Source organism: Labrus mixtus, chromosome 5 (genome assembly GCF_963584025.1).
Source record: "Labrus mixtus chromosome 5, fLabMix1.1, whole genome shotgun sequence".
Taxonomy (NCBI): Eukaryota; Metazoa; Chordata; class Actinopteri; order Labriformes; family Labridae; genus Labrus; species Labrus mixtus.
Window position 1 is genome coordinate 21,057,996 of NC_083616.1, and position 14,215 is coordinate 21,072,210.

General features: G+C 39.8%; 4 protein-coding genes across 4 annotated transcripts in view; 2 read left to right on the forward strand and 2 right to left on the reverse strand.

The window, feature by feature from the left end:
* erap1b (endoplasmic reticulum aminopeptidase 1b) overlaps positions 1-14,215 on the reverse strand; it is a 184,136-nt gene that overhangs the window by 51,639 nt on the left and 118,282 nt on the right. The window lies entirely within an intron of this gene.
* cenatac (centrosomal AT-AC splicing factor) lies at positions 1,644-6,882 on the reverse strand. Its single transcript, XM_061038499.1, has 11 exons — positions 6,623-6,882; positions 5,474-5,640; positions 5,152-5,250; positions 4,993-5,059; positions 4,362-4,424; positions 3,859-3,926; positions 3,644-3,758; positions 3,509-3,539; positions 2,627-2,728; positions 2,213-2,345; positions 1,644-1,990 (listed from the first exon to the last, which is right to left on the reverse strand). The coding sequence occupies exons 1-11, from the start codon at positions 6,737-6,739 to the stop codon at positions 1,876-1,878; spliced, it is 1,077 nt and encodes a 358-aa protein (XP_060894482.1). The 5' UTR covers positions 6,740-6,882; the 3' UTR covers positions 1,644-1,875.
* LOC132974433 (zinc finger protein 3-like) lies at positions 7,017-9,815 on the forward strand. The gene is made up of 2 exons (XM_061038500.1): positions 7,017-7,464; positions 8,247-9,815. The coding sequence occupies exons 1-2, from the start codon at positions 7,293-7,295 to the stop codon at positions 9,110-9,112; spliced, it is 1,038 nt and encodes a 345-aa protein (XP_060894483.1). The 5' UTR covers positions 7,017-7,292; the 3' UTR covers positions 9,113-9,815.
* LOC132974429 (gastrula zinc finger protein XlCGF57.1-like) lies at positions 10,251-14,092 on the forward strand. Its single transcript, XM_061038497.1, has 2 exons — positions 10,251-10,512; positions 10,619-14,092. The coding sequence occupies exons 1-2, from the start codon at positions 10,341-10,343 to the stop codon at positions 12,055-12,057; spliced, it is 1,611 nt and encodes a 536-aa protein (XP_060894480.1). The 5' UTR covers positions 10,251-10,340; the 3' UTR covers positions 12,058-14,092.

Consider the following 14,215-nt stretch of genomic DNA (forward strand, 5'->3'; position numbering starts at 1 on the left):
CAATGGATTAGCTATAGTAACGCCCAGTACACGTGCTTTTTCTCCCCTCCCATTCTTTGGTGCAAAGGATGGTCGTTGTGCTGGAGCTCCGGCCCTTGATAGACACTTTAATATTTTAACAAAATGTGTAGGCCTACATCAAATCGGAGCTGACATCAATCAAGAACCTTAAATAGTATTAAATCACTGACAAAAACTAGTATTGCCACTTTTATATTCGCACTCAGATGTACAAATGGCAATCCCCTTTCTTTTCTTCCCTTTTGCACTGAATCAGCATTGCTTTAGCCATGTTGTCACAGAGCTAAGAATAGATCAGCCACACGTTGTATTCCCATATTGTCTTGCAGCTGTACTGAGCTCCACGCCCATCTTACCCAGACTACACTGAGGCAGGATTATAAAGGGCAGTGGAAAGGATGAGGCCTATACAGATAAGAGAGAGGCCTAGTAAAAGCTCAGGGTGTGGAATGCATGATGTTTTCTCTAAATGTATTTACAGCATTATTTATTGCAGGAGATTAGTGATAAATACCACAAAGCCAGTTATCAGGTAATTTATCATTGTATGCATCGTAACACTCTGCGTTATTACATTTATTTGAAATCATAGATTAATTCAGGATAGCAGACATAGGAAAGGATGCATGCCTTTAAAGGTGATAATATAAAATTGGTCATGACCCGTGCCCTTTACCTGGAATTCTATGTACATATTAAGACTTTCATCAAACCTGTTAGGTGCACACAGTAACAGCAATTTGTGACTAATTCTTGGTTACTTCCCTCCAAGAAGAATTTTGACATATATTCAGTGCAGATTTTGGAAATCACTACTGAACCTAGAGAGCTATAGCATCCATAATCACCAAAGAACATGTGTTAAAACCATAAACTGTTAATATTAACTAGCTTTCTTTTTTCAATGATAGGGGATTTGAAACAGGCTGAAGTCTCAGTTCTCACCGCTTAATCTTAAATGCACATTCTGTGAAATCAAAACATAAATAACAATGACTGTTTTTAACATCTATAATCTTTCTTGTATATTTAATCACATTTTCTCTTAAAGTGACACACCTGTCCAGCAATTCATTATGTAGCATTAGAAAAGGGGAATGAAAGCTCATCTAAAGTGTAGTTTCACTGCAAAATAGATGATGTGTTTATCAGTGAGAGCTGCTGATCATGTTGTTGACACATTCTTAGATAATACATCCTCAAAACGTCATTATGAAGTTCATTTTTTAAACCAGCTTGTTATCTTTTATGTTGGCATCAACAGATGGCCTTTGTCAAATCTTCCCCTTTGTTGGTTGGGTGTCCTGCGCCCCCTGCTGTTTCTTGTGAGAATAGTCATAGTCATATCTCAAGATATCTCATAAGACAAATTGCTGATCCAAATCTTAAACTTGGTAAAAAAATAAAAAAATAAAAAATAAAAAAAAATTAAAGGAAAGTCCATCAATAAGGCTTTCCCCCCTGTGGTGGATGTTGATAGCGTGTTATCCAATTTTTGTTAAAATGTCATATGAAACAGGGTTGTTGATTGGTGCATTATGTTGAAAGGGTTTTGTGAAGTCAGACTATTAACATCTTTTCAACATGAATGTACATACAAATAAATATATAGATATCCTTAATTGTCATAAATCTTACCTTTAATGCAAACTCTCCAAAATTGCTTTAAAAAAAAAAGAAGCTTAACACAAACGCTGACTTAAACACATAAAAGCTTTGCTAACATGATTAGTCAGCCTGAGCTTTTAACCGATGACAGCTCTTGAGAAGCTTTGTATAAAAATTAAATTAGTCTACATCTGGAAATCTATATACATACACAAACTTGTGAATTCTCACACATCATACTGAATGTTAAGTGTCAAAATTTGCCACTGGATCTGCAGATTTTGCTTTTTTTGACGCCTCTGTGCTATGCTCCTTCTTCTTCTGCCTCTTCTTCTGTCCCTCCTCTTGTCTGAATTGGTGCCTGTTGAGAAATAGTCATACATTATTACATATAGCAAGGGAGAAGAAAGGAACTTATTTATTTTTTCTGTTGTGTACAGTATTTCACTTGAAACTGGAGTGTCATTGGGGATATCAAAGCTTTAATGTCTGAACCGAAATGAATGGGAATAGGTGAGCAGAGTGTTAACATCTAACTATGCTAGATAAGTCTCAGGTGTAATAAACTGTGTTGAGATCTCACCTGGATTGCCAGCGCCTGCCACTGTTCCACACTCTGCCAAAGGAGGGGAGCCAGTTGGCATCTGTCTGCGAGCTGTGATCAAAGTTTGCCCCCACTCTGTTTGGAGGAAGCTTCTTCAGCTTCTCTTGCTCCTCTGAAAAACGACAAATTAGAACATGTTAAAAAATACTACACCAGTTTTTATGGGATGTTTTTTCTAAGGGTTTTAAATTAGTGACCATGGCATGTACATAACCACTGTGTCAAGATCAGATACCAATAAGTTGATAGTACTTAAGTGCTTTTATTCTCAAATGCACAGCAGTCCATAATTGCTCATGAGAATTATCAGCAAGATTCAAACAATTCTTTAAGAGAATAAAATATACAGCTTTTAGCACAAAAACAACTTTAAACATTCGGTGTGTCTCTTACTCTGTTTGAGGAACTCTTGGAGCGATGGGCCGATCTCTGAATGAGCTGCAGCTCCCGAGGTTCCCTCCAGAGGATCATCCTGGAGCCAAGGAGGGACAGCGCCTGTGACACACACAGGCTATGTGAGTATGCTTTATCAATCATACAAGTAAACTAGACTGTTAACAATGATATGAACTGGGACTCTGCACCAGCTTTGGAAAGCAAGGACAACACAACATAAATATAGTGAAAGTTTCATCATATAAGCCAGTGTTAGATGCTTCATTTAAACATATATACATTGTTTCTTTCGAGAACCATGTAGGATACAATGTGATATAATGTGAACACAGACTACCCGAGTGAAAAAAAGCAATTAAATATTACAAACACAACTGGTACATTTTAATTGATGGTGTTAAAAGCTAAATCTGAGTTGATTTCCAGATGTGGCTTTGATATATTTTAATTGTAACTACATTTATACAGTCTTCCCCACAATATTTTTTTGACTTGAAAAATAATCATTGCTTATTTTTGCATATTCTTTTTAGGTCGCAGAAGAAGTTAGGGTGTCTGTATGAAGTAACAGCTGGCTTACAAAGCCTCAAGGCAAAAGTCAGGTGGCCCTGCATCACACACCAAGGGGCAAACGTTTAATTCACTGTCTTCTACATGCACACATAACAAGAAAAGATCAATAATTGTGTCAAAAAATAAAAACTATTAGGTCCTGCAAATGGGCTGGCAAAACAAAGATTTTAAAAATACAGAAGAGTGGTTATTATTTTACTCATGTATTAACTTTATACAACAGTATTTTAAAGTAATAACAGTTCAGCATCATTTCCTAAAAGTTCTGCGTTCTTCAGCGTTACATCAACTCAAACCTGACCGTACCTGTATGAACATTTCCAATGTTTGAGGAATCCTGCAACACAGAAATCAAGTAATGAAGTGTTTTGAAAAGTTTTGAGGAGAAAACAAAGATCATTTTTTAATTTAAGACGTTGTTCAGGTGATGTGTTCGTTTACCTGACAACCAATGTAAGTCAGACCCAGTCCTGCTGCAGCCCGTCGTACTTCAACCATTGACTTGATAGAGCCGCTACCCGCCTGCTGGTTGGATCCTTGAGATGTGGAATGAGAGCTGTTCCAAAGACAACAAGAGGAGCCCCAAACCAAACCAATCAGATCAAGGGTCATTAATAATACAATGCACAAAGGGTATAAAGGGTGGACCGTGTTACCTGACAGCGACCTCTGCAGACGTGTCTGCACCGTTGGATCCATTGAAGAACTCCGGCTCTGCATCACGCTGATATTGATTCAGGAAAAGCCAACAGTGGTTCATAGAGGAAGTCTGAGCACTAGTCAAGTGGTACATCTGAGCTTTTACCATCATAATCTTAGATCCACTCTGTATTTACACTTTGGTTTTTCTATTTCAACCTCAATCCAAATTTGACCATTTTCATCTCAGCCTGTCATCTTAACTGTAACCTGATGAGGAAAATTACCCTGTTCTCAAATCACCGTAGCCACAAAATACATAGCTGCACCAGCCATAACTATTTTGGGATTTAAACCGGATCTCGAATAGAAGATCCTCGGTCGTCTGCTTCTGCAGTTTTTTAGGCATTTAGCTGAATAATGGTGATATTTCTGATCTCACATGGAACTCTTTATCTTGACAAACGAACAGTGTACGCCACACTGACGGATACAGCCACTGCATCGCTGGAAAACAAACCTCTAAAAGAGACTGAAGGACGTCTTGACGATGCTTCTCCTGAGTCCTGATGTGATCAGCTTGCTGAAGCCATGTAAAGACAAACGGGGGGGGGGGGGGGGGGGGGGGGGGGAAATCACACATCAGCAGATTTCTGTCTGTTAAAATAGAACAACTGTTTTACTCACGCTGGAAGAAAAGATTTCAATGACAGACGTCCACCACATTCGTTCTTTTTGACATATTTCAAGAACAGTGGAATAGACTCCTCCAAAGTTTGATACAGACATTCATGGTGGACTGAAGGTGATATTCTGACTTACTTTTCCTGTACAGACACCGGCAGGCATAAGTTTAATTAGCTAATAGTATATTCTAAAATATGTCAGTGTCTTGAAGACAGAGTGGCACAAATACTTCTTCATATAACCATGGTGCACAGAAATGTATTCCAGATAATTCAAAATGTATCCTATTGACTTAACTTCTCGAGCCACCAGCTAAACAATTATGGTTTAAAGTGTAATGTCACAACAGCTAAAGGACAGGTTGCCATGAAAATCTACACACACGTGCAGAGAGCTGCTAGCTTCGCTGCAGAGTCTAAGTCTTGTTTGTTTCACCAAGTTCTTAAAAAGCGACTTTGAGTTACCTGTTTAATGAACTCATCCTCGTTTTCCACAAATGACTCCAGTGCGTTTGCGACCTCAGCTTTAAACCTGGGAACAAAACAACACATGATATTAGCAGATTATTATGTTTTAAAAAAAAAAATCTTAAATAATACAGACTTAAAGCTCATCAGGCTAACCTGTCAGTTTCCTCCTCTGCGATGATGAACTTGTCTCTATATTTCTGGTCTGCCTTATTTTCCCACCAGAACTTGTGAGTGTTCTTCTTGTGTTCTTGGCTGAAAACAGATCAAATTAAAAACACAACTTTCACAAAACTAAGAAAAAGATGAGCTGCTTGTGGATTGCAGTATAAGCTCTAACATATCTATTGAAGACGGCAAAAACAATCTCTTTTTCCTTCCAAATGCAGAACACAGATTTGTGTGTACTTTGTCAGTGTTTTTTTATTTCCTGACTGTCTTTCATTTTGGGTTTTTTTTGCATTTCAATACAACTTACGTGGCCATGTGTTCTAACAAGCCCCCGTACAGCACAGTCATGTTGCCATCCGTTACATTTCTTTCAACTTCAAGATCACAGCAGTAGCACCAGAACTTCTGCTTGTGTTGGGTACAGTCGAACTTCTCGACTTGGGGTTTCTTAAGTGTCCGGCGAGCTTCTTTCACCTTGAAGACAGTGGATGAAACAAACACAGGACATTAAATTAGACTTTCATTTTAACTGATTCAGACTAGTACAAGAGCTCTGCAACCCATCTTAAGGGTCAAATGCTGTTAGGCCATAATATGAAGCTTTAATTTGTGGTTTTGTTTTTCTCCTTTCTTAAGTATCAATGAAATAAATAATATCAGGATTGTTGCACTTGTCATAAGCTTAAAGTGAGACAAGATAACGTGTCAAAGAATCACAGCCGAGGACATCAAAGCAAAAAAAAAAAATAATCTGAAAGCTTATTGGTAAGGAAAGGTCCTTGTTTAGTTCAGACAGCCATAGTGGGAGATGATCAAAACAGATGGAAACACATTCAAGAACTGCAAAGACTGTTACATATATGAATGCAATACAATTGTAGGACCCTACGGTAACAGGAAGTCACACTCAGTGTCACTGAGAGGTATACACAACATGGTAACTTTACATTAAATGTTAGTTTGCGGCTAATGCTAGCTCCAGGACTGTCAATACTGTCCATTTACAACTCTGTTTTTGCACATTTACATTTAATCTTCCATATTTAATTTACAACTCTGTTTTTGCACATTTACTTTTAATCTTCCATATTTACTCTTCCTATTTAAGACTAGTAATGCTTAGTTAAATCCTGGTTGTATATATTCACATTCTTAGTTTTGATATTTTTAGTGCTTATTTACTTTGTATTGAATATTATATTGTGTTTAGATTTGCTAACATTGTGTTTTTTGCTCATATATTTGGATAACCTGCTGCTGTAACGCCACAATTTCCCAGTTTGGGATCAATAAAGTAATTCTATTTTATTTAACAAAAATATAATCAGCATGTTGAAGAAAATAAAGAGTATCAGTCACATTTGCACCCATGGTGTTGTTGATTCATCAGGCTCTTGTTTGCAAGACAAAAAACAATAAAACAGTATGTTTAAAAAAGAGAACATGCAAACCTTACCTTTTCTAAGAACTTTAGAAGAACAACTCTGAGTCTGCTTTGGTGATGTTTCCCGAAGATGTGTCCCTTCCCTTTAAATGTTGTTTGCCTACATATGGCGCAGTAATGTGCTCCCATTTAGACAGTATTTAAGAAGAAGGTGAAGACTGAAACGATAAACTAAAGATTAGTCGAAGCAGTTCCTCTGATAAAGCCCCAACATGTTTATTCATTAAATTCTGTTCTTCTCTTTTTCGGGGGGAAAAGGGAAAAAAAACGCAAGCTTGCTCAAGAAAACAGGAAATGGTGCCGTCGTGAAATGTTTCCCCGACATTCCCCCCTCGGATTGATCTTCTTCTTTAGTTGAATTTGTGGTTGTGGCAACCAACTCGCAGGTGAAGTACCTCCATCTAACGGACAGATGTGTGGAGCAGAAAAAAAAGGAGAATCCGTTTCCTTTAGGTGTTGTAAACATTTAAGGATTTAGCTGGTGTGAAATCTCCCATAGAGAAGCTGAAACGGTTGTCCCTAGTGACGCAGAGTCAAATGAATAGAGCATGAAGGCCACTGAGCGCAACCGACTGTCGGAACTTTAAAGTGTAACACCCAGCGGAACAGAGCGGTGGAGTATCTTGACGGAATGTATCTGCCAGTACAACCTTAGTCTCCCTATTATTACAAAACAGCAAATATGTATTCAGTTGATTGTTTGAGAGAGTTTGTCAACGAGCGTCTGACTGCTGCTGCTGAGGAGATATTCGGAGTTTTTAAAAGAACTATCGTCGAGTATGAAGAAGAGATCGAGCGTCAGCGCAGACTGCTGGATATCGTTTTAAATCCCAAGATACAGTTACACAAACTAGGTTTGTAAATGTTTTTTTTGTTTTTTTACATAAACTTCTTTAAATGCTTTAAATGTGCAGCCGTCTTAATTCAAGCAATCAAACATTTATTTATAGCTTACTCGTGAGATCATTGAGGGGCCACCCAGTCTTATAGACAACAATATTGAGTAAATAACACATGAAAAGACAAGACAACAAATTGTTATACCTGATTACCTTTCCTCTTGTTTTTACCATCTTCTTTCAATTTCTCTTATTTTCTGTCTGTTCTCTTGTGAAGCACTTTGGGCTGCATGTTTTTTTTTTTTTTTTTATGTATGAAAGACAGATGTGTCTATCTACAATTCTACAATTCACTTAGCAGGCTTTTATCTACGTACATCAGAGAGTAAGTACAACACTAATCCATTCATGCACCGCCGCCGAAGCAGCGGGAGCAACGCAGGGGTTAGGTGCCTTGCCCGAGGACACGTTGAACATGTTGCTCAGCTGGGGATTGAACCCTTGATCTTCCAGTCGAGAGGCGACGACTCTACCGGCTGAGCCACAGCCGCCCACCTCAGAGGCTGTGGTGCACACTGAATCGTCCTTTGCACCAAAATAAATGACCTTAAGTGATTCATGTGCTCCAGTATTTTTTTTGGATTCCGACTGTGTGAAGGTGCCTATTAAATCTTTTCTTTTTTTTTTTACTCCTAAGGTCCTTCTCTGATAGCACTAACCTCCATCTGTGGAGGGTTTGAAGCGCAAGTGTTAACTTCTACCGTTTGGTTATAATTTGGTTTGGTTTATTCCACCAGAGTTCCAACATCAACATGCCTTCAAAGAGGAGGTGGAAGTTCCTGCTGACCAGATGCTCTATAACCAGGAGGATTGGAACTACACCTTGGACCAAAATGACCCAGCGTCTCAGCAGATTAAAGAGGAACCGGAGGAGCTTTGCACCAGCCAGGAGGGAGAGCAGCTTGAACTGAAGCAGAAGACTTTCACGTCGACTTCTGCTCACGAGGAACGTCAGCCGAAGCTACAAAGTGACAAACGTCTCCTCTCTCACAACCCTTGTGTTGCTGAGAAGACGGATGAAAGATGTGGAGAGCTTGAATCAGTCAGAGGAGTAGAAAGAAACTCTGAGCCAGAACCAAACAAATCACAGACTCACTCAAGCGTTCAAGCAGATGAGAGGGCTCATTTGTGCAAAATCTGTGGAAAAGATTTTAAATGTAATTCAAAACTGAAATCACACATGAGAACACACAAAGGCAAGAGGCCACACCTTTGCGTGACCTGCAATAAAAGATTCCGTGACAGAGGAGGATTGAAACGCCATTTGAAAATTCACACAGGCGAGAAGCCGGGTGGCGATTTCAGACGTGATAATGCCTTGAAAGTCCGCATGAGACTCCACGCGGAGGAGGGGCCGTACATTTGCAACACATGCGGGAAAACATTCTGTTACTTCTCAGCTCTGACGAGACATAGTCGAACTCACTCCGGTGAGAAGCCGTTTAAATGCAAGACATGTGGGAGGGCTTTCCAACAGAGTAGTTCCTTGAAAGTCCACATAAGAACCCACACAGGAGAGAGACCATATATTTGCAAAACATGTGGAAGAGGCTTCAAGCAGGCCAGCACATTGAATGTTCACATGAAAACCCATACTGGTTAGAAACCCAACACCCGTGGGGATAAGTACTGTTCATTTTAATGTTTTCGTTTAGTGTCAACTTTAGTGTGTGTTTTTTTTTTTCTTCCAAAGATTAGTACTCAATATCAGAGTAATAGAACTTTCACAATTATATCGATTAACTTGTATTTCTGGTGGTAACACTATTTCTATAATATTTGCCTGGAATGAGTGTTTAAAAAAAAAAAAAAGCTGATAAGTCAATGGTGTGATCAATTGATTGTCGTCAATGGCGTGATATCTGTGGTTGTTTTTCCACATCTTTATGTGTCAGCTCAGGATTCATTTGAATTTAAATTCAGATATTATATGAAGTTGTGACAAAAACTAGATTATTTCCATACAAGAAGACCCATTAAATGTGAATATGCTTTATCGGACATGTGATGACAGAAAGACAACAGTATTGCATTTTTGCTTTACAAATGACTCTGAATGTTAATCATTGAAATTCTGCATCTAATTAGTAGTTCACAGTTTGAGGTGTAAGAAGTCCAAAATGGATTTACAATTCTATCAAAAGAAATGAGATTGTGTGTGAAACCCCTTGTCTTGTACTGATCAGAAAAAAAAAATGCAGCTGTGTCTGTCTTGAGTGCAGAGAAGAGCCATCCTTCTCAACTGCTTTAAAAAAAACAACAACTAAAGTATAATTAGAGAAATAAAGACAACTTAAAACAAGAAATGCAAGAAGGGTGTCAGTAATAAACACTCTCTGTTCAATTTAACTTGTCATTTCAAGCATAGAGTTCATCCATTTTCTACTGGGGGAATTTAAGAGTGTGACACCAAGCGGAAGTAAACAAAGCAGAACTAATAAACGTCAAATGAAGTAGATGACATTGCATTGTAGTGTCAGCGCGGTGTAGTAATGTAATTCAGCAGTCGGGAAGGAAAAGCAGCTTGAATTGAAACAGGAGATTGATACCTTTTTATTTTTAATGTCATTTTTCTCTTTTTAAAGCTAGGACATCAAATGAGAGAAGAAACAAATGGTTAGTACTTACGAGTGCCAGTAATAAACACTCACTTCTTAAATACACTGAATCGTTTCAAGCTTAAAGTCCCGCCACATCCACTGACGGAATTTAAGAGTGTGACACCAAGCGGAAGTAAACAAAAAAAAAACAACATCTGCCTCAGAGCAAACGTCAAATCAAGCAGAGGGCGATATCGTAGTGTTTGCGTGGTGTATTGATGTATTACTACAATGTCATCGGTTGATTATCTGAGACAGTTTGTCAGCGAGCGACTGACCGCTGCTGCTGAAGAAATATTCGTGGTTTTTGAACGAATAATCGTCGAGTACGAGGGAGAGATGGACCGTCAGCGCAGACTGCTGGGTGTCGTTTTGAACCCCGAAATAAAGTTGAACAGATTAGGTGAGTAAAACGTAAGGTGCTTACAAACGCTCGATAGGGAAAAAAAAAAAAAAAAAAGACTATCACTGTTGTGTCGTATTTTCTGTTTTTCCTGCATCCCCCACAGAGCTCCCACGGCAACATGTCGGCACAGAGGAGGGTCACGTTAAGCGGCAGAACCAGGACAGGAACTCCAGTCTGGACCAAGAGGACCCACAGCCTCCGCAGATTAAAGAGGAGGAGGAAGAAGAACAGGAGGAAACATCCAGCAGTCAGGAAGGAAAGCAGCTTGAACTGAAACAGGAGATTGACACCTTCATTTTTAACCCTCCTTATGATGAAAGCGACCACGGTGAACCGGATCTGACCGCGCGCCGCCAGGAGGACCTCTCTCACAGCTCTCGTGACGTTAAGAGCCAGAATCAGGAAGGGGATACGTTCCGAGACTTGGAGTTGACGAGAAGTGAAGAGCAGCAACCGGAGACCAGCTTGAGTCACATTTTCGATGCATACGACTCGAACTTGCCAGAAATCCACGCTGACACACACACGGGCAAAAGGTCTTTCCAGTGTGACACGTGCGGTAAAGACTTTTCGTGCATGTCCAAGTTGCAGCGGCACCAGAGGACCCACACGGGGGAAAAGCCATACCTTTGCAACACGTGCGGCAAAGGATTCTGCGACCTGTCGGTGCTCAAAAGGCACACGAGCGTGCACACCGGTGAGAAGCCGTGCTTTTGTCCGACCTGTGGCAAGAGATTCAGTGACCTCTCGGTGCTGAGGCGGCACATGAGCATCCACACAGGTGAGAAGCCGTTCACTTGCAAAACGTGCGGGAAAGACTTCCGACTCAGCAGCGTCATGAAAGTCCACATGAGGACCCACACGGGGGAGAAGCCGCACATTTGCAAGACCTGCGGGAAGCGCTTTTGCGAGCTCTCGGTTTTGGTGAAACACACGAGAGTCCACACGGGCGAGAAGCCGTTCACCTGCAAAACGTGCGGGAAAGAGTTCCGGCAGAGCAGTTACTTGATAGTCCACATGAGAACCCACACGGGAGAGAAGCCATACGCCTGCAAATCTTGCGATAAAAGATTCAGCGATATTTCAGTGTTAATACGGCACATGAAAACCCACACGGGTGAGAAGCCGCACCTGTGCAAGACGTGCGGTAAAGGATTCAGCGACCTGTCGGTGTTGAAAACGCACGCGAGCATCCACACGGGGGAGAAGCCGTTCACCTGTCGAATATGTGGGAAAGATTTCCGACTGCGGTGCGTTTTGAAAGTCCACATGAGAACCCACACGGGCGAGAAGCCGCACCTCTGCAAGACCTGCGGTAAAAGCTTCAGCGACCTGTCCGTTTTGAGGCGGCACATGAGCATTCACACCGGGGAGAAGCCGTTTGTCTGCCAGACGTGCGGGAGAGCTTTCCGACACAACAGCTACCTGACGGTGCACATGAGGACGCATTCGGAGGAGAGGCCGTTTGTCTGCAAAACGTGCGGGAAAGATTTCAGACACATGAATTCCCTGGTGAACCACACGAAAACCCACACCGCTTAGAATCAACCCCCCCCCCCCACCCCCACCTGGAGTGGCTGCAGAAGAAGTCATTTCCCTGTGACTTTAACCGGCATAGCATATACAATCACATAAAGGCTTTGCAATTGTTGACTATGTGTGGAACTGTTTCCTTCTCCTGTTTCACTGCGCAACGCATACTGTACAAACTCACGGAAATGAACCTCATTAATGCAGCACTAGTGAGAAAAGTTTTGCTCTAGTGTTTTCAAAGGTCATATATTATGCAAAATACACTTTACCATGATTTTCTAACACTAATACGTGTCCCTGGATTGTCTGCAAATTAGGCCTGGGTGGTGTTAAAGGTATACCACGGTATTTAGAAATCCCAACGGTATGACTTTTAATGCCGTCGAATATACAAACGCTACTTTTTCTGTGAAACTGACGCAAACGCGGTATGACGTGTTGAGGTGAGGAGTTGTAGTGCACAGCACGCGCCAGCAGGGGTCATTCAACTGCACATGAATGAATGAATTTCTTGCCCCGAGGGGGGGATTTTGCCTTGCACAGAGAGCATAAAAAAAAACACAATATAAACAAACATTTACAGGACAGCACATAAGAACACACTAAAGCATCACGTGATTCAATCTCCGGAGCGGTCCTCCTGTAATTATCTAGATATTATCCGGAGTGCATATGTGAAATTTAGAGGGATTTATAGACCTGATCAAATACAGGATCAGAGTGGATTTATAACAAGAAACTTCACAGACATGTTTTGGGGGAGCTCTGAGACTTATTTAAACTGGTTGAAAAGGAGGATCATACGTGACCTTTAAATAACCACTATAAACAGGAAAGCTGAAACTCCTGTGGTTACATGATCACCTTCTGACTGAGATACACTTTTACAAAATCTGCAACTTTGTAATTAATGTCAAATGTTTACTATAGTAACTGAAATGTCAATATTGTAGCGTCAATGTTCACTAATCTTCATCTCGTGTATTTCATGTACTTCATTTTTACAAAGTTGCATTTCTGGGGAATCATTGAAAATATTAGTCAACTGGATAACAAAGCAGTGTCTCTTTAAGTGATGGTTTGATCTAGATGGGTTTTTTTGGCCATGCCAATACATATCACAATGACATACTTTTATATCACAAACATAATCCTAGTTGTTTAAACTTCTATGAGGATTTTTTGAATATCTATGATAGAACTGAAACTGTCAATATATGTCTGATGCCTCTACATGACATCTGAGCTGTAACTCCTGGAGACACATGTTCATGAACTGGAATACACTTTTTACATTTGCAATATCTTTCTGATTGAATGTGCATAACGTAAATGTAAAGTTTCTCTCCATATGACTGTAGCAGTATGGATTTCTTTTAAAGAGTATTTCTATGACAATCAGAGTTTCATTAATAAATGGACATTTTAGGTTTTTTATATTGAGTGCACATAATGTCTGTCAAACTAAGTAGTGTAATGTTTTGGTGGTTGATGGTTTGCTTAATCTCTATTTATTATTGATCTTGTAATCGTTTTAGTTTTAAATGTTATAGGTAATCAAAACACGTGTTAGTCAATACTCTTTGCAAGTCGTATGAAGCCTCTAAAACATCTTTGCAGGAAGTCAGATTTTACAATTGACATGGCTGACACAACAATCATATCTAAATACAGAGGAAGCTCTGTTGAATGTAAATGTGCCTTCTTGAAATATTGATACGTGTTATCGGTCTGATCAACTTACTTGATGCCAAATTTGTGAGATTATTGCTTCATAAATGCCTTAAAATCGATTGATTGTCAAAGTAGTTTCCAGTTACTGTAAATTAATCTCAAATAATAGCAAAGAGATGTTGTAGCGAATAGCATTGAAGAGCCAGAACCACAGACGAGACTTCCAAAATAAAATATCCACGTTCTGATGTATGTTGAAAAAATAAAATTAAACACTTGGAGGGGGGGAAACGCACAGGTGGGGTTGTGTTTCTGTTAAATAAACAAGTCCCAGAAGATTTTTGCAATTCAATAAATATACATATCTGCATATTTCTGTGAATATATGTCTTTTTTTACATTTGTACATTTTTGTATCATTAATTATTTGGTATGAGTACACTTCTCATGATAAGAAGGTTATGCAGAACAATACTTAGGAAATAAAACAGAA